Source organism: Pezoporus flaviventris, unplaced genomic scaffold (genome assembly GCF_033815535.1).
Source record: "Pezoporus flaviventris isolate CSIRO_AGI_PZ_B2104156 unplaced genomic scaffold, CSIRO_AGI_Pfla_v1 ptg000225l, whole genome shotgun sequence".
NCBI lineage: Eukaryota > Metazoa > Chordata > Aves > Psittaciformes > Psittacidae > Pezoporus > Pezoporus flaviventris.
In genome coordinates, this window is record NW_026892773.1 from 366,546 (window position 1) to 391,860 (window position 25,315).

Below are 25,315 nucleotides of genomic sequence, written 5' to 3' on the forward strand. Positions count from 1 at the left end.
GTCCTCATGCTCTTCTTTTCTGAGGTGCGTGGCATAAAGAGCACAGATAACCACTCGGGCCCAAGCATCGGAGGACGTGGCCAGCCCTGACCCAGAAGGTCCTTGACGGAGTTTGGAGATCTTTGGAGGAACACTGCTGTGTGTGGGAGATGTTAGCTCTCATGTAGCCCGCAGAGCAGAATGGGGAGGGAAGGAAACCTGGAAGCAGAATGTGCTGTTCTGGCAAGGGGATGCTGACTCAGGGAGGGGCAGGAGCCAGACAGCCCCGTCATCATAGGACACAAGGTGTTTCCAACTCTGCAGAATGGCTCAGACAATGCTGAGCCATGGCAAGGCTGGTATAAAAGCCGTGCCTCTGCCAGTCTCTCCCAACCACCACTCTGGTCACCGTCTCCTCGAGGAACAGGGTAAGTCTGTGAGTGTTTGTCCTTCTGGCCCTGTGCACCAGCCCCAAGGTCTCCCTCTTGCGAGTTACCCTTTGCTGCTCTCTTACAACCTCTAACTCTTGCAGAGCACCATCCCATCGCACACCAAGATGTCTTGCTACGACCTGTGCCCACCAAGAACCGGTGTGGCCGTTCCCCAGCCCATCGCTGAGAGCTGCAACGAGCTGTGCGCCCGCCAGTGTCCCGACTCTTCAGCCTTCATCCAGCCACCGCCTGTGGTTGTCACCTTCCCCGGCCCCATCCTCAGCTCCTTCCCCCAGCAAGCCGTGGTGGGCTCCTCCGGAGCACCCGCCTTTGGAGGCAACCTGGGGCTGGGAGGCCTCTACGGTGCCGGGGCCACTCAGGCCTCAGGGGGTCTCTGCACCTTTGGCAGACCCTACGCTCCTGCCGCCTGCAGCCCTCTGCCTCTGCCCCGCTACAGCCAGAGGCTCTGGAACTCCTGTGGCTCCTGCTAGAGCCAGCCCCACATTCTCCACGGTTCCTAGCTGGGAATGTCACACACAGTCGCTCATCAGTGCCCTCTTTTACTCTCTGCTCTCCTCCCATTTCCTCTCTCTTCTCAGCTGGGGCAAAATCTGCATGTAAAAGGGCCTGAGGGGCTAATGGACCAAGTCCTGGGGATCTGGAATGCTTCAGCAAGGCAGTATGCCAAGCTTGAAGCCCTGCTCTGGAGACATTGCCTCTGCTTCCTCCAACAAGTGGTTGTCAGCCTCTCTGGGATTTGCCCTCCGGTTCAGTGACAATCTTTGCAGCTCCTCTGTTCACAATAAAGTTTTCCTGCATCTAAGCTTTGTCTCCCTCCCTTCTTCTTCCAGCTGAGTCTGGCAGGTGCTGGAGAAAGGGCAGAGATCTAGATAGGCTCAGGCAGTGCTCTTGTACCTGCTCTTCACTGCCTGGGAGTGGCACCAGCTCCAACAGGTCGCAATGCTCTGCAGAAACAATACAGCATTTCCAGGCATCTGCAGAGAGGAGACTTGGCGAGAGAGAGTATTAAACCCTGCGCCAGCAACGTGGCATGGGTTGTGAAGAGCAGTTTGTCAGGAAAGGCCCTGGGAGTGCGTAGGGACACCAATTGGAGCAGGATCCAGAAACATACCACGGCCAAAAGGATTCAGCTGCACCCTGGGCTACAAATATTACATGTGGGGGAGTCCTGCTTTTCTGGAGATGGCAGAACATCTCCTGTCAATGGCAAGTCTAGAATGAAATCCCTGCTTGCTTTGCTTCCCTCCATCGAGTCTGCTTCCCTCGTGGAGGTTTCTTTCCCTCATCCCATGAGTTTTCTCAATTTTAGACCTCCAATTCTCTCCCCATCCCTGCGGGGAGGTTCTGAGTGAGCTGCTCTGTGGTGCTTAGTGGGCGGCTGGGATGAAAGCAGGAAATATGACAGCAGGACAGAGAGAATCTGTCCTGTATTGAGGGCATGAGAGAGCTGGGCTACCTACTGTTTGCACAGAGGATGCTCTTGGGGTCTAATCAGTGTGCACACAGGTCTGAAGTTAAGCTTTCGAGCAGCTGGAGTCAGGCTCTTTTCAGAGGTGTCCAGGGCAAGGACGACAGGAAATGGGATCCAGGGAAACCTCAACTTCCCAAGGCAGTTTTTCACGGTGAGGATGAGCAAGTACTGAAAGAGGTTGTCGTGGATCTTATGGAGTCTCTGTGCTTGGAGATGTACAATAGACTCTGGACATGGTTCAGGGCAGCCAGATCCAGGTGATCTTGCAAGAAGCAGCAGCATGACAAGATGCCTTCCTTGCAAAGCATACTTATGCTCTCATCAAGCTGTGATTCTTGTGCTTAAGTGTGTGCATCAGGGAAAGAAGTTGGCTCAACCATGTTGGTCTGTGCTTGGAGTGGGCAGGAGAATATAGAAGGAAGGGGAAGAAAAAGACGAAAAAGGCAGAAGGGTAAGGGGAGGTAGAAGAGGTAAGTGGTTGAATAACACAGGGTGAAATGACCCAGAGAAGGGGAGAATAGATAGGCAAAGGAAAAGGGATAGGAAATGGAACTGAAGGCCTTCCATCTGCTTTCTTCCGCAGCAAGCAGAGCCAAGGAGGCACGCAGGGCTGGAGTCACTGCAGACATTGCCCCGGAGCGCCTCCAGTCCCTGGTGCAGAGCCAGTGATGCGCAAGGAGGCTGGAGGTCTGCAGACGCCTTGGGGCTGCGTGTCCCCCTGCAAGGGAGGAAGAGCATTCAGCCTGGGCTCCTGGAGCTCAGCTGTGGGGCCGTGTGTGTCCAGAGCTCCCGGAAAGCAGCTAAGCCTGGCTTTGCTGCTGCCAGAGCTGGGAAACTACCATGGCCTGTCTGGCAGAGCCCTGAGTAGGATGGGGAAAGCCTGGAAGCCCAGGCTGGTCTGTGAACAGAAAGGTGCAGAGGCAGGCTTTGGATGCAGGCTTGTTTTATTGCAGTGGAGAAAGACACACATAAGGCAGAAGTCGGAAGGTTTTCCTTCACGGTTTGTGGTGAGGTGATTCTTCAAAGTTCTCCCAATAGGAGGCTGCTTTAGAGACAAGGATATTTCCTGTGGGTTTCTGGTGGATTAATGCATTTGGGCACAGGCAGGAGTAAGGGGGAGGAGAAGTGTCATTGAGAGAGGGAAAGCAAGGTAAGAAAAGGAGGAGGCCTAGGGGTGAGTTCCCCCAGGAAACGTGGAGAATATGGGGCTGGCTTTAGCAGGAGCCACAGGAGTTCCACAGCCTCTGGCTGTAGCGGGGCAGAGCCAGAGGGCTGCAGGCGGCAGGAGCGTAGGGTCTGCCAAAGGTGCAGAGACCCCCTGAGGCCTGAGTGGCCCCAGCACCGTAGAGGCCTCCCAGCCCCAGGTTGCCTCCAAAGGCGGGTGCTCCGGAGGAGCCCACCACAGCTTGCTGGGGGAAGGAGCTGAGGATGGGGCCGGGGAAGGTGACAACCACAGGCGGAGGCTGGATGAAGGCTGAAGAGTCGGGACACTGGCGGGCGCACAGCTCGTTGCAGCTCTCAGCGATGGGCTGGGGGACGGCCACGCTGGTTCTTGGTGGGCACAGGTCGTAGCAAGACATCTTGGTGTGCGATGGGATGGTGCTCTGCAAGAGTTAGAGGTTGTAAGAGAGCAGCAAAGGGTAACTCGCAAGAGGGAGACCTTGGGGCTGGTGCACAGGGCCAGAAGGACAAGCGCTCACAGACTTACCCTGTTCCTCAAGGAGAAGGCGAAGTGAGTAGTGGTTGGGAGAGACTGGCAGAGGCACGGCTTTTATACCAGCCTTGCCATGGCTCAGCATTGCCTGGGCCAATCTGCAGAATTGGTAACACCTTGTGTCCTATGATGACGGGGCTGTCTGGCTCCTGCCCCTCCCTGAGTCAGCATCCCCTTGCCAGAACAGCACATTCTGCTTCCAGGTTTCCTTCCCTCCCCATTCTGCTCTGCGGGCTACATGAGAGCTAACATCTCCCACACACAGCAGTATTCCTCCAACTCCATCAAGGACCTTCTGGGTCGGGTCTGGCCACATCCTCCGATGCTTGGGCCCGAGTGGGGATCTGTGCTCATTATGCCACGCACCTCAGGAAAGAAGAGCATGAGGACTCTTGTTGGCTCACATTGGCAGAGGTCAATGGCCAGTGCCTGCAGGCATATGGGAGCCCGCTCCCTTGCTCTTAGCAGGCAGCGATACGCAGTGCTGAGCAGGCAGATCCCAACAGGAATGCCTTTGATTTGACATTTCGCAACCTCACGCTTCTGCAGATAATGGACGCTGGGAACACATCACACTGTCACTGGCGTGCGGGAGGCCTTGACAAGGCAAATTCTTGCTCAGCGCCCTCGTATGCCCTGTGGCTCTGCAATGAAGGCCTGAGGCCACTCTGAGATCAAGCCCGTGAGGAAGAGCCATGGCACGCATGGCACTTGCAGTCAGCCTTTGTCACGCTGCGTGCCCTCTAACACACGCAGATAATGAAAAGCCAGTGGGGACAATCTGACCCATGAGGTGGCAGCTGTCAAGCGACCAAGCAGGGTAATTGCTGGAGCTGATAGAGCGGGTTGGGGCTGGTGAGCAAACGGCATCAGCAAAACAGCCCCGCACCACGCAGGGAGGAGGCCGCGAATTGGCTGCCATGAGCCACGTGCCCCCAGCGCGGCCGCTGCTCCCCTCCCTCGCCAGCCGGGCATAAAAGCCCTGGCCAGGGTGAGCACTGGCATCCACCGCTCCTGCCTTGCTCTGCTCAGGAAAAGGGTAGGTGAGTGCCTGCGGGGCTCTTCTTCTGTAGCCGAGGCTGGTGAGGGACTCCCTATCCAGGAGAGCTCTGGCACAGTTGCATTCCAGGGACCAGGATGGGGGGGGGGGCAGACAGCCTTAATTGCTGGTGGAAGGAGGGAGGATGGAGCCACTTGGCGAGGACAAGCAGAGCCAGGATCAGCCCAGGCTCTGGGGAAGGGATTGTGAGGACTCTGTGCGTGAAGAATAGGGCGTAGATGGGGAATGGACGGGCGAAAGACAAGCATTGGGCAGCACAGGCAGGGCCGTGGCTCTGGCCACTGTATCTGCAGGGCAGCATGAGAAGAACAGTGCTTCTTAACTGGGAAGGCTCAAGCCCTCACTCATGACACCCCTGCTTGGTATTGCAGGCTCACCTCTCTTCTCACACCAAGATGTCTTGCTACGACCTGTGCCCACCAAGAACCAGCGTGGCCGTCCCCCAGCCCATCGCTGAGAGCTGCAACGAGCTGTGCGCCCGCCAGTGTCCCGACTCTTCAGCCTTCATCCAGCCACCGCCTGTGGTTGTCACTTTCCCCGGCCCCATCCTCAGCTCCTTCCCCCAGCAAGCCGTGGTGGGCTCCTCCGGAGCACCCGCCTTTGGAGGCAACCTGGGGCTGGGAGGCCTCTACGGTGCCGGGGCCACTACTCAGGCCTCAGGGGGCCTCTGCACCTTTGGCAGACCCTACGCTCCTGCCGCCTGCAGCCCTCTGCCTCTGCCCCGCTACAGCCAGAGGCTCTGGAACTCCTGTGCCTCCTGTTAGAGGCAGCCCCACATTCTCCACGGTTCCTGGGGTAACTCACCCCTAAGTCTCCTCCTTCTCTTTCCTTGCTTTCCCTCTCTCAATGACACTTCTCCTCCCCCTTGCTCCTGCCTGTGCCCAAATGCATTAATCCACCAGAAACCCACAAGAAACTTCCTTGTCTATAAGCAGCCTCCTACTGGGAGAACTTTGAAGGACCACCTCTCCAGAAACCGTGAAGGAAAACAAGCAATAAAACAAGCCTGCATCCAATGCCTGCCTCTGCACCTTTCTGTTCACAGACCAGCCTGGGCTACCCGGCTTTCCCCATCCTACTCAGGGCTCTGCCAGACAGGCCATGGTAGTTTCCCAGCTCTGCCAGCAGCAAAGCCAGGCTTAGCTGCTTTTCGGGAGCTCTGGACACACACGACCCCACAGCTGAGCTCCAGGGGCCCAGGCTGAATGCTCTTGCTCCCTTGCCAGTGGGACACGCAGCCCCAAGGCGTCTGCAGACCTCCAGCCTCCTTGTGCATGACTGGCTCTGCACCAGGGACTAGAGGCGCTCCGGGGCAATGTCTGCAGTGACTCCAGCCCTGTGTGCCTCCTTGGCTCTGCTTGATTTGCTGCGGAAGAAAGCAGATGGAAGGCCTTCAATTCCATTTCCTAACCCGTTTCCTACCCCTTTTCCTTTGCCTCTCTATTTTCCCCTTCTCTGGTTCATTTCACTCTGTGTTATTCAACCACTTCCCTCTTCTACCTGCATTTACCCTTCTGCTTTTTCCCTCTTCTTCTTCCCCTTCCTTCTCTTTTTCTCTTGCTCACTCCAAGCACAGACCAACATGGTTGAGCCAACTTCTTTCCCTGATGCACACACTTACGCACAAGAATCACAGCTTGATGAGAGTATAAGTATGCTTTGCAAGGAAAGCATCTTGTCCTGCTGCTGCCTCTAGCAAGATCACCTGGATCTGGCGGCCCTGAACCATGTCCAGAGGCTATTGTCCACCTCCAAACACTGAGACTGCATAAGATCCACGACAAGCTCTTCCAGTACTTGCTCATCCTCACCGTGAAAAACTGCCTTGGGAAGTTGAGGTTTCCCTGGATCCCATTTCCTGTAGTCCTGGCACTGGGCACCTCTGAAAAGAGCCTAACTCCTGCTGCTCGACAGCTTAACTTCAGACCTGTGTGCACACTGATTAGACCCCAAGAGCATCCTCTGTGCAAACAGTCGGTAGCCCAGCTCTCTCATGCCCTCAATACCGGACAGATTCGCTCTGTCCTGCTGTCATTTACCTGCTTTCATCCCAGCTGCCCACTAAACACCACAGAGCAGCTCGCTCCGAACCTCCCCGCAGGGATGGGGAGAGAATTGGAGGTCTAAAATTGAGAAAACTCATGGGATGAGGGAAAGAAACCTCCACGAGGGAAGCAGACTCGATGGAGGGAAGCAAAGCAAGCACGGATTTCATTCTAGACTTGCCATTGACAGGAGATATTCAGCCATCTCCAGAAAAGCAGGACTCCCCCACATGTAATATTTGTAGCACAGAGTGCAGCTGAACGATTTTGGCCATGGTATGTTTCTGGATCCTGCGCCCCTTGGTGTCCCTACGCACTCCCAGGGCCTTTCCTGGCAAACTGCTCTTCACAACCCATGCCACGTTGCTGGCACAGGGTTTAATACTCTCTCTTGCGAAGTCACCTCTCTGCAGATGCCTGGAAATGCTGTATTGTTTCTGCAGAGCATTGCGACCTGTTGGAGCTGGTGCCTCTCCCAGGTGGCGAAGAGCATGCACAAGAGCACTGCCTGACCCTATCTAGATCTTTGCCCTCTCTCCGGCTCCTGCCAGACCCACCAAAAGCTTTTCTCCATCCTGCCTGAACGTTTCATGACCAACCAGCACCCATCCTCCCCTAAGCTGGGCATCTCAGCACCAGCATTTGCCCTCTCGCAATTGCCTGGAACCTGCCTCCATGGTCTCCCCAGCTGGGAGAACAAGAGAGGGAGACAATGCTTAGATGCAGGAAAACTTTATTGTGAACAGAGGAGCTGCAAAGACTGTCGCTGAACCGGAGGGCAAATCCCAGAGAGGCTGACGACCTTGTGGGTTTCTGGTGGATTAATGCATTTGGGCACAGGCAGGAGCAAGGGGGCGGAGAAGTGTCATTGAGAGAGGGAAAGCAAGGAAAGAGAAGGAGGAGACTTAGGGGTGAGTTACCCCAGGAACCGTGGAGAATGTGGGGCTGCCTCTAACAGGAGGCACAGGAGTTCCAGAGCCTCTGGCTGTAGCGGGGCAGAGGCAGAGGGCTGCAGGCGGCAGGAGCGTAGGGTCTGCCAAAGTTGCAGAGGCCCCCTGAGGCCTGAGTGGCCCCAGCACCGTAGAGGCCTCCCAGCCCCAGGTTGCCTCCAAAGGCGGGTGCTCCGGAGGAGCCCACCACGGCTTGCTGGGGGAAGGAGCTGAGGATGGGGCCGGGGAAAGTGACAACCACAGGCGGTGGCTGGATGAAGGCTGAAGAGTCGGGACACTGGCGGGCGCACAGCTCGTTGCAGCTCTCAGCGATGGGCTGGGGGACGGCCACGCTGGTTCTTGGTGGGCACAGGTCGTAGCAAGACATCTTGGTGTGAGAAGAGAGGTGAGCCTGCAATACCAAGCAGGGGTGTCATGAGTGAGGGCTTGATCCTTCCTAGTTAAGAAGCACTGTTCTTCTCATGCTGCCCTGCAGATACAGGGGCCAGAGACACTGCCTTGCCTGCACTTTCCAATGCTTGCCTTTGGCCCGTCCATTCCTCATGTGTGCCTTATTCTTCACACACAGAGTCTGCGCAATCCCTTCCCCAGAGCCTGTGCTGATCCTGGCTCTGCTTGTCCTCGCCAAGTGGCTTCATCCTCCCTCCTTCCACCATCATTTAGGGCTGTCTGCCCCCCCCCCCAACCTGCTCCCCCGATGGCCACTGTGCCAGAGCTCTCCTGGATATGGAGCGCCTCTCCAGACTCAACCACCGGAGGCAGAGCCCCGCAGGCACTCACCTACCCTTTTCCTGAGCAGAGCAAGGCAGGAGCGATGGATGCCAGTGCTCACCCTGGCCAGGGCTTTTATGCCTGGCTGGCGAGGGCGGGGAGCAGCGGCCGCGCTGGGGGCACGTGGCTCATGGCGGCCAATTCGCGGCCTCCTCCCTGCGTGGTGCGGGGCTGTTTTGCTGATGCCGTTTGCTCACCAGCCCCAACCCGCTCTATCAGCTCCAGCAATTACCCTGCTTGGTCGCTTGACAGCTGCCACCTCATGGGTCAGATTGTCCCCACTGGCTTTTCATTATCTCCGTGTGTTAGAGGGCACGCAGCGTGACAAAGGCTGACTGCAAGTGCCATGCGTGCCATGGCTCTTCCTCACGGGCTTGATCTCAGAGTGGCCTCAGGCCTTCATTGCAGAGCCACAGGGCATACGAGGGCGCTGAGCAAGAATTTGCCTTGTTAAGGCCTCCCGCACGCCAGTGACAGTGTGATGTGTTCCCAGCGTCCATTATCTGCAGAAGCGTGAGGTTGCGAAATGTCAAATCTAAGGCATTCCTGTTGGGATCTGCCTGCACAGCACTGCGTATCGCTGCCTGCTAAGAGCAAGGGAGCGGGCTCCCATATGCCTGCAGGCACTGGCCATTGACCTCTGCCAATGTGAGCCAACAAGAGTCCTCATGCTCTTCTTTCCTGAGGTGCGTGGCATAATGAGCACAGATCCCCACTCGGGCCCAAGCATCGGAGGATGTGGCCAGACCCGACCCAGAAGGTCCTTGACGGAGTTTGGAGATCTTTGGAGGAACACTGCTGTGTGTGGGAGATGTTAGCTCTCATGTAGCCCACAGAGCAGAATGGGGAGGGAAGGAAACCTGGAAGCAGAATGTGCTGTTCTGGCAAGGGGATACTGACTCAGGGAGGGGCAGGAGCCAGACAGCCCCGTCATCACGGGACAGAAGGTGTTTCCAACCCTGCAGATTGTCCCAGGTACTGCTGAGCCATGGCAAGACCGTTATAAATGCCATGCCTCTGCCAGTCTCTCTCAACCACCACTCACGTCGCCTTTTCCTAGGGAACAGGGTAAGTCTGTGAGTGCTTGTCCTTCTGGCCCCGTGCACCAGCCCCAAGGTCTCCCTCTTGCGAGTTACCCTTTGCTGCTCTCTTACAACCTCTAACTCTTGCAGAGCACCATCCCATCGCACACCAAGATGTCTTGCTACGACCTGTGCCCACCAAGAACCAGCGTGGCCGTTCCCCAGCCCATCGCTGAGAGCTGCAACGAGCTGTGCGCCCGCCAGTGTCCCGACTCTTCCGCCTTCATCCAGCCACCGCCTGTGGTTGTCACCTTCCCCGGCCCCATCCTCAGCTCCTTCCCCCAGCAAGCCGTGGTGGGCTCCTCTGGAGCACCCGCCTTTGGAGGCAACCTGGGGCTGGGAGGCCTCTACGGTGCTGGTGCCACTGAGGCCTCGGGGGACCTCTGCACCTTTGGCAGACCCTACGCTCCTGCCGCCTGCAGCCCTCTGGCTCTGCCCCGCTACAGCCAGAGGCTGTGGAACTCCTGTGCCTCCTGCTAGAGCCAGCCCCAATGACTTGAGAGTTTTTGGGACACCTCACCCTTAGGCTTCCTGTCTTATTTCCCCTACTTTTCTCCTGCTGAGAGAAGCCTGATGGAACATCTTTCTTTGAACCCAGAAGAAAATTCCGCCTCCTTCTGCCTTATGTGTTATTTTCCAGTTCAATAAAACAAGCCTGCATCCAGTGCCTGTCTCTGCACCTCTTACTGCCCAGCCTGATTCCAGCCCTGCCTGCCAGGCCATGGCAGTCTCCCAGCCCCAGCAGCACAGCCAACCTGAGCTGTTTTTGGGGCACAACACTGCCTGTGAAGCTCTGGACACACATGGCCCCACAACTGCACTCTGTGGGCCCTGGCTGAAGGCGCTTGCTCCCCTGCCAGCAGGACATGCAGCCCTAGGGCATCTGCAGACCTCCAGGCTCCTTGTGCATCAGTGGGTCTGCACCTTGGACTGGAGGAAGCCTGAAGCAATGATTGCTGTGGCTTCAGCCCTGTGTGCCTTCCAGCCTCTGCTTGAGCCTCTGTGGGAGAAAGCAAAGGGGAGGCTTCCCCACCCTCCTCCCTACACTGGTCCCTTACTTCCTCCTCTGTTCCATTCCCTCCTCCTTCCTTCGCACCTTTCTTCTACTTCCTCTTCTCACACATTTGCCAATTTCCTCTTCTTTCTCCCTTTACTTCTCTTTTTCCCTTGCTAACTGCCAACACAGACCAGCATGCTCACTGCTCTGTGGTTCCCTGCTGCACACACAAAATCACAGGGATCACAGTTTGGTGACAGTGAGAGCAGCCTTTGCAGGGTGGGCATTTTGTCATGCTGTTACTTCAAGTAGGATCACAAGGAGCCAGCAGCCCAGCACCATTTCCAGGGGCTTTTGTGCATCTCCAAGAACAAAGTCTCCACAAGATCTTGAGCAACTTCTGCCAGCAATTCCTCACTCTCATGATGAAAAAAAGGCTTGGGATGTTGAGACAGAGCCTCCGTCTTTTTGCTGGAGCCTATTACCTGTAGTCCTGGCACTGGACATCTGTGAAAAGAGTATGGCTGTATTGCTTTAGCACAGCTTCGTAACCTGTCAGATATGGTGCCACTCCCAGGCAGTGAAGAGCAAGCACAGGAGCACTGCAAGAGCCTGTTCTGATCTTTGTCTTTTCCTCGGCAGCTGTAATCCCCACCAGAATACTTTCTACATCCTCCCTGCATGCCTCAAGACCCAACACCACCCATCCTTCCATAACTGGGGCATCTCAAGACCAACATTTGCCCTCCTACATTTTCCTGGCAAACATCTCCATGGTCTCCCCAGCTGGGAGAAGAAGGGAGGGAGACAAAGCTTAGATGCAGGAAAACTTTATTGTGCATAGAGGGGCAGGAAAGACTGCCATATAGTCTGTGAGCAAATCCAAGAGAGACTGGCTGCCACATCTTTGGGGAAGCAGAGGCATCTATTCCAGAGTGTAGCTTTTGGCTCTGCATGCTGCCTTGGCTCGATATTCCAAATTTGTAGGACTTAGCTCACCAGCCCCTGAGTGAATTTGGGTGCAGGGTCAGCACCCTGTGACAACTGAGAAGAGAGGGGTGGTGAGAAGAGCAGAGAGCAGGAGAAGATGACAGCGATAAGCAGAGGGCATGGGACATAGCTGGCTGCCCAGGCCTTGGTTGGGGATGAGGATGCTCAGCACTCCTCAGTAGCCTGTGCACACCATCTCACCCCAGAATGGGTATGGTGGAGTTGACCTGGCTCTAGCAGGAGCCACGGGTGTTCCACAGCCTCTGGCTGTAGCGGGGTAGAGGCAGAGGGCTGCAGGCGGCAGGAGCGTAGGGTCTGCCAAAGGTGCAGAGACCCCCTGAGGCCTGAGTGGCCCCAGCACCGTAGAGGCCTCCCAGCCCCAGGTTGCCTCCAAAGGCGGGTGCTCCAGAGGAGCCCACCACGGCTTGCTGGGGGAAGGAGCTGAGGATGGGGCCGGGGAAGGTGACAACCACAGGCGGTGGCTGGATGAAGGCTGAAGAGTCGGGACACTGGCGGGCGCACAGCTCGTTGCAGCTCTCAGCAATGGGCTGGGGGACGGCCACGCTGGTTCTTGGTGGGCACAGGTCGTAGCAAGACATCTTGGTGTGCGATGGGATGGTGCTCTGCAAGAAGTCACAGGTTGCAAGAGAGCAGCAAAAGGTAACTCCCAAGATGAACAGCTTGGTGATGGTGCACCGGGAGTGGAGGACAAGCATTCACAGACTTACCTTATTCCCTGAGGAGTAGGCGACGTGAGTGGTGGTTGGGAGAGACTGGCAAAGGCACACCTTTTATACCAGTCCTGCCACGGCTCAGCAGTGCCTGGACCAATCTGCAGAGTTGGAACCACCTTCCTCCCCGTGATGATGGGGCTGTCTATCTGCTGCCCCTTCCTGAGTCAGCATCCCCTTGCCAGGACAGCTCATGCTAATTCCAAGTTTCCTCCCTTCCCCATTCTGCTCTATGGGCTACATAACAGCTAACATCTCCCACACAAAACCCTGTGCCTCCCCAGCACCACAGACACTGCAAAATTCATGTGGTGCTGGAGCAGCACTGGCCATATCTCATAATGTGTAGGCCTGATTGTGTGTATATGCTCCTGAAGCCATGTATCTCAGGAAAGAAAAGTATGATCTCTCTTTCTGCCCCAGCATTAGAGAGGACGAAAGTCAGCACCTGTAGGCAGATGGAAGCTGGCTCCTCTTAGCTGGAGAGTTGTTCATGGTGCTGAGCAAGCAGTGCACAGCAGAAGTGCCTTTGATTTGGCATTTCGTAACCTCTTGCCTCTGTAGATAATGGACACAGGCTGCACGTCACACAGTTGCGCATGCGTAGGAAGCCTTTGAAAAAATAATTCTTGCCCAGTGAAAGCAGTCTGGTCTGCCCTGTGGCTTTGAAAAGTATGCCTGAAGATGTCCTGAGACCAAACCCATGAGGAAGAGCCATGGCATGCAGGGCAAATGCAGTCAGCCTTTGACACACTGCGTGCCAGCTGACACACGGAGATAATGAAAATCCAGTGGGGACAATCTGACCCATGAGGTGGCAGCTGTCAAGCGACCAAGCAGGGTAATTGCTGGAGCTGATAATGCTGGTTTGGGGCTGGTGAGCAAACGGCATCAGCAAAACAGCCCAGCACCACGCAGGGAGGAGGCCGCGAATTGGCTGCCGTGAGCCACGTGCCCCCAGCGCGGCCGCTGCTCCCCGCCCTCGCCAGCCGGGCATAAAAGCCCTGGCCAGGGTGAGCGCTGGCATCCACCGCTCCTGCCTTGCTCTGCTCAGGAAAAGGGTAGGTGAGTGCCTGTGGGGCTCTGCCTCTGGTGGTTGAGTCCGGTGAGGGACTCCCTATCCAGGAGAGCTCTGGCAAAGTGGCCATCCGGGGAGCAAGCTGGGATGTCCAGACAGCCCTAAATGATGGTGGAAGGAGGGAGGATGGAGCCGCTTGGTGAGGACAAGCAGAGCCAGGATCAGCACAGGCTCTGGGGAAGGGATTGTGCAGACTCTGTGCGTGAAGAATAGGGCATAGATGGGGAATGGACGGGCGAAAGACAAGCGTTGGGCAGTGCAGGCAAGGCCGTGTCTCTGGCCACTGTATCTGCAGGGTAGCATGAGAAGAACAGTGCTTCTTAACTAGGAAGGATCAAGCCCTCACTCATGACACCCCTGCTTGGTATTGCAGGCTCACCTCTCTTCTCACACCAAGATGTCTTGCAACGACCTGTGCCCACCAAGAACCGGCGTGGCCGTTCCCCAGCCCATCGCTGAGAGCTGCAACGAGCTGTGCGCCCGCCAGTGTCCCGACTCTTCAGCCTTCATCCAGCCACCGCCTGTGGTTGTCACCTTCCCCGGCCCCATCCTCAGCTCCTTCCCCCAGCAAGCCGTGGTGGGCTCCTCTGGAGCACCTGCCTTTGGAGGCAACCTGGGGCTGGGAGGCCTCTACGGTGCCGGGGCCACTCAGGCCTCAGGGGGCCTCTGCACCTTTGGCAGACCCTACGCTCCTGCCGCCTGCAGCCCTCTGGCTCTACCCCGCTACAGCCAGAGGCTCTGGAACTCCTGCGCCTCCTGCTAGAGCCAGCCCCACATTCCCCAGAGTTCCTGGGACCCCTCATGCCTAGGCCTCCTTCTTTTCTTACCCTCCTTTCCCTACCCTCCTTTCCCTCTCTCAATGACCCTTCTCCTCCCCCTTGCTCCTGCCTGTGCCCAAATGCATTAATCCACCAGAATCCCACGAGAAACTTCCTAGCCTGTAAATCAGCCTCCTACTGGGAGAACTTTGACGGAACCCCTCTCCAGAAATTGTGAAGGAAAACCTTCCGACTTCTGCCTTATGTGTGTCTTTCTCCACTGCAATAAAACAAGCCTGCATCCAATGCCTGCCTCTACACCTTTCTGTTCACAGACCAGCCTGGGCTACCAGGCTTTTCCCATCCTGCTCAGAGCTCTGCCAGACAGGCCATGGTAGTCTCCCAGCCCCGGCAGCAGCAAAGCCAGGCTTAGCTGCTTTTCGGGAGCTCTGGACACAAACGGCCCCACAGCTGAGCTCCAGGAGCCCAGGCTGAATGCGCTTGCTCCCTTGCCAGGGGACACGCAGCCCTAAGGCATCTGCAGACCTCCAGCCTCCTTGCGCATGACTGGCTCTGCACCAGGGACTAGAGGCGCTCCGGGGCAATGTCTGCAGTGGATCCAGCCCTATGTGCTTCCTTGGCTCTGCTTGATTTGCTGCGGGAGAAAGCAGAGGGGAGGCCTCCAATTACTCTTCCCTATGCCTATCCCTTTTCTCGTCCTCTGATTGCTTCCCTCCGGCCTTATTCAACCTCTTTCCTCTGCTTCCTCCCCTTACACTTCTGACTATTCCCTCTTCTTCTTCCCCTTCCTTCTCTTTTTCTCTCACTAACTCCCAGGACAGACTAACATGGTTGAGCCAACTTCTTTCCCCAGTGCAGACACTAGATCACAGGAATCATGGCTTGAAGAGAGTGGGAGCAGCCTGTGCAAGAACACATCTTTTCATGCTGTTTCCTCAAGCAAGATCACCTGGATCTGGCTGCCCTGAACCATGTCCAGAGGCTATTGTTGAACTCCAAGAACAGAGACTCCACAAGATCCATGACAACCTCTTCCAGTACTTGCTCATCCTCACCGTGCAAAACTGCCTTGGGAAGTTGAGGTTTCCCTGGAATCCATTTCCTGTAGTCCTGGCACTGGACACCTCTGAAAAGAGCCTAACTCCTGCTGCTTGACAGCTTAACGTCAGACCTGTGTGCACACTGATTAGACCCCAAGAGCATCCTCTGTACAAATAGTAGGTAGCCCAGCTCTCTCATGCCCTCAATACAGGACAGATTCTCTCTGTCCTGCTGTCATTTACCTGCTTTCATCTGCCCACTAAGCACCACAGAACAGCTCACTCAGAACCTCCCCGCAGGGATGGGGAGAGAATTGGAGGTCTAAAATTGATAAAACTCATGGAATGAAGGAAAGAAACCTCCACAAGGGAAGCAAATGCAATGGAGGCAAGAAACGCAAACAAGAAATTCATTCTAGACTTGCCGTCAACAGCAGATGTTCAGTCATCTCCAGAAAAGCAGGACTCCCCCACATGTAATATTTGTAGCACAGGGTGCGGCTGAACGATTTTGGCCAAGGTATGTTTCTGGATTCTGCTCCAATTGGTGTCCCTACGCACTCCCAGGGCCTTTCCTGACAAACTGCTCTTCACAACCCATGCCACGTTGCTGGCACAGGGTTTAATACTCTCTCTTGCGAAGTCTCCTCTCTGCAGATGCCTGGAAATGCTGTATTGTTTCTGCAGAGCATTGCGACCTGTTGGAGCTGGTGCCTCTCCCAGGCAGTGAAGAGCAGGCACAAGAGCACTGCCTGAGCCTGCCTAGATCTCTGCCCTTTCTCCAGCTCCTGCCAGACCCACCAAAAGCTTTTCTCCATCCTGCCTGAACGTTTCATGACCAACCAGCACCCACCCTCCCCTAAGCTGGGCATCTCAGCACCAGCATTTGCCCTCTCGCAATTGCCTGGAACCTGCCTCCATGGTCTCCCCAGATGGGAGAACAAGAGAGGGAGACAAAGCTTAGATGCAGGAAAACTTTATTGTGAACAGAGGAGCTGCAAAGACTGTCACTGAACCGGAGGGCAAATCCCAGAGAGGCTGACAACCACTTGTTGGAGGAAACAGAGGCAATGTCTCCAGAGCAGGGTTTAAGCCCGGCATACTGCCTTGCTGAAGCATTCCAGATCCCCAGGACTTGGTCCATCAGCCCCTCAGGACCTTTTACGTGCAGACCTTGCCCCAGCTGAGAAGAGAGAGGAAACGGGAGGAGAGCAGAAGGCAGAAGAGGGCAGGGATGAGCGGAGGGCGTGCAACATGGCCAGCTACCAAGGCCTTGGCTAGGGATGAGGATGTTTGGCATTCCTCAGTAAGCCTGTGCCCACCATCTCACCCCAGAATGGGTATGGCGGAGTTGACCTAGTTCTAGCAGGAGCCACAGGAGTTCCAGAGCCTCTGGCTGTAGCGGGGCAGAGCCAGAGGGCTGCAGGCGGCAGGAGCGTAGGGTCTGCCAAAGGTGCAGAGGCCCCCTGAGGCCTGGGTGGCCCCGGCACCGTAGAGGCCTCCCAGCCCCAGGTTGCCTCCAAAGGCGGGTGCTCCGGAGGAGCCCACCACGGCTTGCTGGGGGAAGGAGCTGAGGATGGGGCCGGGGAAGGTGACAACCACAGGCGGTGGCTGGATGAAGGCTGAAGAGTCGGGACACTGGCGGGCGCACAGCTCGTTGCAGCTCTCAGCGATGGGCTGGGGAACGGCCACGCCGGTTCTTGGTGGGCACAGGTCGTAGCAAGACATCTTGGTGTGAGAAGAGAGGTGAGCCTGCAAGAGAAATCACCAAACATGGGTGTCATGAGCAAGGGCCAGATCACCCTGGTGGAGCTATGCCCTGATCATCGTACTTTTCTGGGGATGCAGGGGCCAAAGCCACTGCCTTGCCTGCACTGTCCAAGACTTTTGCTTGGCTCATCCAGCCCCCCTCAGCACTCTACTCTCCAAACACTGAGGTCACACGATCCCTTCCCCAGAGCCTATGCAGGGCCTGATCCTGTGTGTCCTGGCCACTCAGCTCCTTTCTCCCTCCTCCTGCCTTGGCTAAGGGCACTCTGGCGATCCCAGACTGCTGCCAGCTTGTCGGCTGCTGTCAGAGCTCTCCTGGATAGGGAGGCCCTCACCAGCCTCGGCCACAGGAGCAGAGCCCCGCAGGCACTCACCTACCCTTTTCCTGAGCAGAGCAAGGCAGGAGCGGTGGATGCCAGCGCTCATCCCGGCCAGGGCTTTTATGCCTGGCTGGCGAGGGTGGGGAGCAGTGGCCGCTGTGGGGGCACGTGGCTCACGGCAGCCGGTTCCCGGCCTCTTCCCTGAGTGGCGCGGGGCTGTTTTGCTGACATTGTTTCCTCGCCAGCCCCAACCTGCTCTATCAGCCCCAGTAATTACCCTGCTTGGTCACTTGATTGCTGCCACCTCATGGGTCAAATTGCCCCCACTGGCTTTTCATTATCTTCATGTGTAAGAGAACATGCTGTGTGAAAAATGCTGACCACAAATGCCATGCGTGCCATAGCTTTTCTCCATGGGCTTGGTATCGAGGCATCCTCAGGCATTCATTTCAGAGCCACAGGGCAGATGGGGCTGTTGCTGCTGGGCAACAATTACACTTCCCAAGGACCATGAAACGCAATGCGGAGTGAAGGAAGCCCGGGCGCAAAATGTGCTGTTCTGGCAAGGGGATGCTGACTCAGGGAGGGGCAGGAGCCAGACAGCCCCATTATCATGGGCAGGAAGGTGTTTCCAACTCTGCAGATTGGCCCATGTATTGCTGAGCCATGGCAAGGCTGGTATAAAAGCCGTGCCTCTGCCAGTCTCTCCCAACCACCACTCTGGTTGCCTTCTCCTCGAGGAGCAGGGTAAGTCTGTGAGTGCTTGTCCTTCTGGCCCTGTGCACCGTACCCAAGCTCTCCATCTTGGGAGTTACCCTTTGCTGCTTGCTTGCAACCTGTGACTTCTTGCAGAGCACCATCCCATCGCACACCAAGATGTCTTGCTACGACCTGTGCCCACCAAGAACCGGTGTGGCCGTTCCCCAGCCCACCGCTGAGAGCTGCAACGAGCTGTGTGCCCGCCAGTGTCCCGACTCTTCAGCCTTCATCCAGCCACCGCCTGTGGTTGTCACCTTCCCCGGCCCCATCCTCAGCTCCTTCCCCCAGCAAGCCGTGGTGGGCTCCTCCGGAGCACCCGCCTTTGGAGGCAACCTGGGGCTGGGAGGCCTCTACGGTGCCGGGGCCACCCAGGCCTCGGGGGGTCTCTGCACCTTTGGCAGACCCTACGCTCCTGCCGCCTGCAGCCCTCTGGCTCTGCCCCGCTACAGCCAGAGGCTCTGGAACTCCTGTGGCTCCTGCTAGAGCCAGCCCCACGTTCCCCAGAGTTCCTGGGACACCTCACCCCTAGGCCTCCTGTCATTTTTTCTCCGATTTCCCTCTATCCGTGATGCTTTTTCTTCTTGCTCCTTCCCATGCCCATGTGTGTCACTCCACCAGTGCTCCATGAGGAAATTACTTATCTCTGAAGCAGCCACTGCCTGGTGAAAGCCTGAAGAAAAACCTCACCTGAAGCCCAAAAGGAAAATCTGCATGTTTCAGCCTTATGTTTCTTTCTTTACTGCAATAAAACAAGCATGCATCCAAGGCCTGCTTCTGCATCCTTCTGTCACAGGCCAGCCTGATCTGCAGTGTTCACTGGTCCTGCTCAGGGCACAGCCAGACAGGCCACGGTGATCTTGCAGCCCTGGCAGCAGAGCCACGCTGAGCTGCCTTTGGGGACACCCCACAGCCTGGGCCCCTCTGGACACACACATCCTCAGAGCTAAGCTCCAGGGACACAGGCTGAAAGTGGCTGCTCCCCTGCCAGCAGGACATGCAGCCCTAGGGCATCTGCAGACTTGCAGCCTCCTTGCACATCTGTGTGTCTACACCATGGCCTGAAGGCAATCAGAAGTAATGCCTGCAGTGGCTCCAGCCCTGGGAGCCTCCTTGGCACTGCTTGAGGCCCAGAGAGAGAAAGCAAAGGGGAGGCTTCGCCTTCCTTATTCCTATGTCGCTCACTTCCCTTTCTCTTTCTTTGTCTTTTTTTCCCATTCCCTCCTTCTAGTTCTCCTTCTCCCTTCTTTTTCCCCTTCTGCTTCTCTCTTCTTCCCCTTCCTTCTCTTTCTCCCTCCATAACACCCACTCGCTGCTCCTTGGTTCCCTGGTGCACACACAAAATTACAGGAATCACAGCCTGATGAAAGTAGAAGCAGACTTTGCAGGGAGGGCATCTTGTCATGCTGCCTCCTTAAACAGGGACACTGGGAGCTGGCTGCCCAGCACCATCTCCAGGGGCTTTTGCACCTCTACAAGGGCAGAGACTTCACAAGCCCCCAGGCCAAGAGGTGTCAGTGCTTGCTCAACCTTACCCTGCAGAAATGGGCTTGGAACGTAACAGCTGAATGAGACTCCATGGGTTTCTCTGGAGCCCATTCCCTCTAGACTTGGTGCTGACACTGTGGAAAAGAGCCTGGCTCCCTCTCCTCAACACCTTCCCTTCAGATATTTACACACATTGATGAACCCCCCTGAGCATCCTCTACCTGTGGAGAAGTCCCAGCTCACTTATCCCCTCACCAAAACACAGAGTTTCCCTGTCCTGCCATCATTTTCCTGCTTTAACCCCAGCTAGCCACTAAACACCACAGAGCAGCTTGCCTCTACCTCCCTCCTGGGATGGGAGAGACGGATAAAATTGAGAAAATTCATGGGATGAGAGAAAGACACCTCCATAATCGAAGCAAATGCCATGCAGACAAGAAAAGCAAACCAAGGAATTCATTCTCCAAGTGCAGCAGATGTTCATCCATCATCAGGAAATCAGGGCTCCATCACATGTGGTTGCTGCAGCACAGGATACAGCGGAATGCCCTTACTAGACCATGTTTGTTGGTCTAGTAAGAAACTTGCTTTCTAGTAAGAAACCCTCTTGCTCACCTTGGTGTTGCCCGGCACCCCCAGAGCCTTTCTTGACAAACTGCACTTCACAACCCACTGCCAGGTACCTGGCATGTGGAATAATACACGCTCTTGCCAGCCCCCTCTGTGCAGATGCTTGGAGATGCTGTGGTGCTGATGGAGAGCACTGGGGGCCTGTTGGAATAGCTGCAGCTCTTGGGAAGAAGAGCAGGCACAGGAGCACTGCCAGAGCCTATTCTGATCCCTTCCATTTCACTGGTCCTTCAAGCCCCACCAAACACTTTTCTCCATCCTGTCTACATGCTTCGTGTCCCACCACCACCCACCGTCACCTAACCTGGGCCCTAAATCCCTTCACCTGGGAGAAGAAGGAGGGGAGACAAAGCTTAGATGCAGGATAACTTTATTGTGCCCAGAGGTGCAGGAGAGACTGTCACAGAACCAGTGGGCAAATCCCAGAGAGACTGGCTGCCACGTCTTTGGGGTAACATAGGCATTTTCTCAAAAGAATGATTTCTGGCTCCGCATGCCCCCTTGCTGTGGCATTCCAGATCCCCAGGACTTGACCCGTCAGCCCCCCAGGCCTTTTGGGTGGAGTTCTTCCCCTGTGTTATAATTGAGAATTCAGGGGAGGAGACGAGAGCAGAGAGCAGGAGAAGAGCACAAGGAGAAGAAGCAGGGGTGTGACATTGGCAGCTACCAAGGTCTTGGCTGGAGATGAGGATGTTCAGCACTCCTCAGTGCCCTGTGCTCACCATCTCACTCCTGCAGCGGTGCTGGTGGAGTTGACCTGGCTCTAGCAGGATCCACGGGTGTCCCACAGCCTCTGGCTGTAGTGGGGCAGAGCCAGAGGGCTGCAGGCGGCAGGAGCGTAGGGTCTGCCAAAGGTGCAGAGGCCCCCCGAGGCCTGAGTGGCCCCGGCACCGTAGAGGCCTCCCAGCCCCAGGTTGCCCCCAAAGGCGGGTGCTCCGGAGGAGCCCACCACGGCTTGCTGGGGGAAGGAGCTGAGGATGGGGCCGGGGAAGGTGACAACCACAGGCGGTGGCTGGATGAAGGCTGAAGAGTCGGGACACTGGCGGGCGCACAGCTCGTTGCAGCTCTCAGCGATGGGCTGGGGGACGGCCACGCCGGTTCTTGGTGGGCACAGGTCGTAGCAAGACATCTTGGTGCGAGAGAGGTGAGCCTGCAATACAAGGCATGAAGGATTGGTGTCATGAGTGAGGGCCAAAACCCCCCCTATTCTTGCCAGTCCTTTTCCTAAAACTCTCCTGTGCCTGAAGGTATGACAGCCATTGTCTATTCTGCGCTGCCGACTACTTTCCACAAAGACCCCCCCCAGGGCCCTACTCTCCACAAATAGAGGCCAAATAACCCCTTCCCCAGAGCCTGTGTTGTTGCTGCCTCTGCTTGTCCTCGCCAAGCAGCTCCTTTTTCCATCCTCCTAACTTGGTTCAGGGTGCTCTGGCCATCCCACCCTGCTCCCCGGATGGCCACTGTGCCAGAGCTCTCCTGCACAGGGAGTCCATCACCAGCCTCGACCACTGGAGGCAGAGCCCCGCAGGCACTCACCTACCCTTTTCCTGAGCAGAGCAAGGCAGGAGTGATGGATGCCAGTGCTCACCCTGGCCAGGGCTTTTATGCCTGGCTGGCGAGGGCGGGGAGCAGCAGCCGCGCTGGGGGCACGTGGCTCATGGCGGCCAATTCGCGGCCTCCTCCCTGCGTGGTGCGGGGCTGTTTTGCTGATGCCGTTTGTTCACCAGCCCCAACCCGCTCTATCAGCTCCAGCAATTACCCTGCTTGGTCGCTTGACAGCTGCCACCTCATGGGTCAGATTGTCCCCACTGGCTTTTCATTATCTCCGTGTGTTAGAGGGCACGCAGCGTGACAAAGGCTGACTGCAAGTGCCATGCGTGCCATGGCTCTTCCTCACGGGCTTGGCCTCAGAGTGGCCTCAGGCCTTCATTGCAGAGCCACAGGGCATACGAGGGCGCTGAGCAAGAATTTGCCTTGTCAAGGCCTCCCGCACGCCAGTGACAGTGTGATGTGTTCCCAGCGTCCATTATCTGCAGAAGCGTGAGGTTACGAAATGTCAAATCAAAGGCATTCCTGTGGGGATCTGCCTGCTCAGCACTGCGTATCGCTGCCTGCTAAGAGCAAGGGAGCGGGCTCCCATATGCCTGCAGGCACTGGCCATTGACCTCTGCCAACGTGGGCCAGCAAGAGTCCCTATGCTCTTCTTTTTCTGAGGTGCGTGGCATAAAGAGCACAGATCCCCACTCGGGCCCAGATATCACAGGATGTGGCCAGCACTGTCCCAGAATGGAGAGACGTTTGGGGAGCTTTGGGGAGCTTTGTTTTTGGAGCCCCTAATGGTGTTTAGGGAGCTTTGTTTGAACATTGCTTTTTGTGGGAGACATTAGCTGTCATGTAGCCCACAGAGCAAAATGAGGAGGGAAGGAAGACCAGAAGCAAAATGTGCTGTTCTGGCAAGGGGATGCTGACTCAGGGAGGGGCAGGAGCCAGACAGCCCCGTCATCATAGGACAGAAGGTGTTTCCAACTCTGCAGATTGGCCCAGGTACTGCTGAGCCATGGCAAGGCTGGTATAAAAGCCGTGCCTCTGCCAGTCTCTCCCAACCACCACTCTGGACGCCTTCTCCTCAAGGAACAGGGTAAGTCTGTGAGTGTTTGTCCTGGCCCTGTGCACCAGCCCCAGGCACTACATCTTGGGAGTTACCCTTTGCTGCTCTCTTACAACCTGTAACTCTTGCAGAGCACCATCCCATTACACACCAAGATGTCTTGCTACGACCTGTGCCCACCAAGAACCGGTGTGGCCGTCCCCCAGCCCATCGCTGAGAGCTGCAACGAGCTGTGCGCCCGCCAGTGTCCCGACTCTTCAGCCTTCATCCAGCCACCGCCTGTGGTTGTCACCTTCCCCGGCCCCATCCTCAGCTCCTTCCCCCAGCAAGCCGTGGTGGGCTCCTCTGGAGCACCCGCCTTTGGAGGCAACCTGGGGCTGGGAGGACTCTACGGTGCCGGGGCCACTCAGGCCTCAGGGGGCCTCTGCACCTTTGGCAGACCCTACGCTCCTGCCGCCTGCAGCCCTCTGGCTCTGCCCCACTACAGCCAGAGGCTGTGGGACACCCGTGGATCCTGCTAGAGCCAGGTCAACTCCACCAGCACCGCTGCAGGAGTGAGATGGTGAGCACAGGGCACTGAGGAGTGCTGAACATCCTCATCTCCAGCCAAGGCCTTGGTAGCTGCCAATGTCACACCCCTGCTTCTTCTCCTTGTGCTCTACTCCTGCTCTCTGCTCTCCTCTCCTCCCCTGAATTCTCAATTATAACACAGGGGAAGAACTCCACCCAAAAGGCCTGGGGGGCTGACGGGTCAAGTCCTGGGGATCTGGAATGCCACAGCAAGGGGGCATGCGGAGCCAGAAATCATTCTTTTGAGAAAATGCCTCTGTTACCCCAAAGACGTGGCAGCCAGTCTCCCTGGGATTTGCCCACTGGTTCTGTGACAGTCTCTCCTGCACCTCTGGGCACAATAAAGTTATCCTGCATCTAAGCTTTGTCTCCCTTCCTTCTTCTCCCAGGTGAAGGGATTTAGGGCCCAGGTTAGGTGACGGTGGGTGGTGGTGGGACACGGAGCATGTAGGCAGGATGGAGAAAAGTGTTTGGTGGGGCTTGAAGGACCAGTGAAATGGAAGGGATCAGAATAGGCTCTGGCAGTGCTCCTGTGCCTGCTCTTCTTCCCAAGAGCTGCAGCTATTCCAACAGGCCCCCAGTGCTCTCCATCAGCACCACAGCATCTCCAAGCATCTGCACAGAGGGGGCTGGCAAGAGCGTGTATTATTCCACATGCCAGGTACCTGGCAGTGGGTTGTGAAGTGCATTTGTCAAGAAAGGCCCTGGGGGTGCCGGGCAACACCAAGGTGAGCAAGAGCTAGAAACATGGTCTAGTAAGGGCATTCCGCTGTATCCTGTGCTGCAGCAACTACATGTGATGGAGCCCTGATTTCCTGATGATGGATGAACATCTGCTGCACTTGGAGAATGAATTCCTTGGTTTGCTTTGCTTGTCTGCATGGCATTTGCTTCGCTTATGGAGGTGTCTTTCTCTCATCCCATGAATTTTCTCAATTTTATCCGTCTCTCCCATCCCAGGAGGGAGGTAGAGGCAAGCTGCTCTGTGGTGTTTAGTGGCTAGCTGGGGTTAAAGCAGGAAAATGATGGCAGGACAGGGAAACTCTGTGTTTTGGTGAGGGGATAAGTGAGCTGGGACTTCTCCACATGTAGAGGATGCTCAGGGGGGTTCATCAATGTGTGTAAATATCTGAAGGGAAGGTGTTGAGGAGAGGGAGCCAGGCTCTTTTCCACAGTGTCAGCACCAAGTCTAGAGGGAATGGGCTCCAGAGAAACCCATGGAGTCTCATTCAGCTGTTACGTTCCAAGCCCATTTCTGCAGGGTAAGGTTGAGCAAGCACTGACACCTCTTGGCCTGGGGGCTTGTGAAGTCTCTGCCCTTGTAGAGGTGCAAAAGCCCCTGGAGATGGTGCTGGGCAGCCAGCTCCCAGTGTCCCTGTTTAAGGAGGCAGCATGACAAGATGCCCTCCCTGCAAAGTCTGCTTCTACTTTCATCAGGCTGTGATTCCTGTAATTTTGTGTGTGCACCAGGGAACCAAGGAGCAGCGAGTGGGTGTTATGGAGGGAGAAAGAGAAGGAAGGGGAAGAAGAGAGAAGCAGAAGGGGAAAAAGAAGGGAGAAGGAGAACTAGAAGGAGGGAATGGGAAAAAAAGACAAAGAAAGAGAAAGGGAAGTGAGCGACATAGGAATAAGGAAGGCGAAGCCTCCCCTTTGCTTTCTCTCTCTGGGCCTCAAGCAGTGCCAAGGAGGCTCCCAGGGCTGGAGCCACTGCAGGCATTACTTCTGATTGCCTTCAGGCCATGGTGTAGACACACAGATGTGCAAGGAGGCTGCAAGTCTGCAGATGCCCTAGGGCTGCATGTCCTGCTGGCAGGGGAGCAGCCACTTTCAGCCTGTGTCCCTGGAGCTTAGCTCTGAGGATGTGTGTGTCCAGAGGGGCCCAGGCTGTGGGGTGTCCCCAAAGGCAGCTCAGCGTGGCTCTGCTGCCAGGGCTGCAAGATCACCGTGGCCTGTCTGGCTGTGCCCTGAGCAGGACCAGTGAACACTGCAGACCAGGCTGGCCTGTGACAGAAGGATGCAGAAGCAGGCCTTGGA

At 56.4% G+C, this 25,315-nt stretch overlaps 11 protein-coding genes across 11 annotated transcripts; 6 read left to right on the forward strand and 5 right to left on the reverse strand.

The window, feature by feature from the left end:
* Positions 1-526: 526 nt before the first annotated feature.
* On the forward strand, positions 527-901 carry LOC133262940 (scale keratin-like). The gene has a single exon (XM_061442450.1). The coding sequence runs from the start codon at positions 536-538 to the stop codon at positions 899-901; it is 366 nt and encodes a 121-aa protein (XP_061298434.1). The 5' UTR covers positions 527-535.
* Positions 902-3,116: 2,215 nt separating this feature from the next.
* On the reverse strand, positions 3,117-3,491 carry LOC133262939 (scale keratin-like). Its single transcript, XM_061442449.1, has one exon. It carries the CDS (start codon positions 3,480-3,482, stop codon positions 3,117-3,119), a length of 366 nt encoding a protein of 121 aa, XP_061298433.1. The 5' UTR covers positions 3,483-3,491.
* A 1,122-nt stretch (positions 3,492-4,613) lies between these two features.
* LOC133262951 (scale keratin-like) lies at positions 4,614-5,440 on the forward strand. The gene is made up of 2 exons (XM_061442463.1): positions 4,614-4,655; positions 5,048-5,440. Exon 2 carries the CDS (start codon positions 5,072-5,074, stop codon positions 5,438-5,440), a length of 369 nt encoding a protein of 122 aa, XP_061298447.1. The 5' UTR covers positions 4,614-4,655; positions 5,048-5,071.
* A 2,232-nt stretch (positions 5,441-7,672) lies between these two features.
* Positions 7,673-8,053, reverse strand: LOC133262930 (scale keratin-like). Its single transcript, XM_061442442.1, has one exon. It carries the CDS (start codon positions 8,036-8,038, stop codon positions 7,673-7,675), a length of 366 nt encoding a protein of 121 aa, XP_061298426.1. The 5' UTR covers positions 8,039-8,053.
* Positions 8,054-9,629: 1,576 nt separating this feature from the next.
* LOC133262945 (scale keratin-like) lies at positions 9,630-10,004 on the forward strand. Its single transcript, XM_061442455.1, has one exon. The coding sequence runs from the start codon at positions 9,639-9,641 to the stop codon at positions 10,002-10,004; it is 366 nt and encodes a 121-aa protein (XP_061298439.1). The 5' UTR covers positions 9,630-9,638.
* Positions 10,005-11,632: 1,628 nt separating this feature from the next.
* LOC133262929 (scale keratin-like) lies at positions 11,633-12,340 on the reverse strand. The gene has a single exon (XM_061442441.1). The coding sequence runs from the start codon at positions 12,225-12,227 to the stop codon at positions 11,745-11,747; it is 483 nt and encodes a 160-aa protein (XP_061298425.1). The 5' UTR covers positions 12,228-12,340; the 3' UTR covers positions 11,633-11,744.
* A 1,371-nt stretch (positions 12,341-13,711) lies between these two features.
* On the forward strand, positions 13,712-14,083 carry LOC133262943 (scale keratin-like). Its single transcript, XM_061442452.1, has one exon. The coding sequence runs from the start codon at positions 13,718-13,720 to the stop codon at positions 14,081-14,083; it is 366 nt and encodes a 121-aa protein (XP_061298436.1). The 5' UTR covers positions 13,712-13,717.
* Positions 14,084-16,454: 2,371 nt separating this feature from the next.
* LOC133262934 (scale keratin-like) lies at positions 16,455-16,873 on the reverse strand. The gene has a single exon (XM_061442444.1). It carries the CDS (start codon positions 16,865-16,867, stop codon positions 16,502-16,504), a length of 366 nt encoding a protein of 121 aa, XP_061298428.1. The 5' UTR covers positions 16,868-16,873; the 3' UTR covers positions 16,455-16,501.
* Positions 16,874-18,096: 1,223 nt separating this feature from the next.
* Positions 18,097-18,547, forward strand: LOC133262926 (scale keratin-like). The gene has a single exon (XM_061442438.1). It carries the CDS (start codon positions 18,106-18,108, stop codon positions 18,469-18,471), a length of 366 nt encoding a protein of 121 aa, XP_061298422.1. The 5' UTR covers positions 18,097-18,105; the 3' UTR covers positions 18,472-18,547.
* Positions 18,548-20,853: 2,306 nt separating this feature from the next.
* Positions 20,854-22,302, reverse strand: LOC133262900 (scale keratin-like). The gene is made up of 2 exons (XM_061442411.1): positions 21,863-22,302; positions 20,854-21,253 (listed from the first exon to the last, which is right to left on the reverse strand). Exon 2 carries the CDS (start codon positions 21,230-21,232, stop codon positions 20,867-20,869), a length of 366 nt encoding a protein of 121 aa, XP_061298395.1. The 5' UTR covers positions 21,233-21,253; positions 21,863-22,302; the 3' UTR covers positions 20,854-20,866.
* Positions 22,303-22,852: 550 nt separating this feature from the next.
* On the forward strand, positions 22,853-23,232 carry LOC133262946 (scale keratin-like). Its single transcript, XM_061442456.1, has one exon. It carries the CDS (start codon positions 22,867-22,869, stop codon positions 23,230-23,232), a length of 366 nt encoding a protein of 121 aa, XP_061298440.1. The 5' UTR covers positions 22,853-22,866.
* The last annotated feature ends 2,083 nt before the right edge of the window (positions 23,233-25,315 follow it).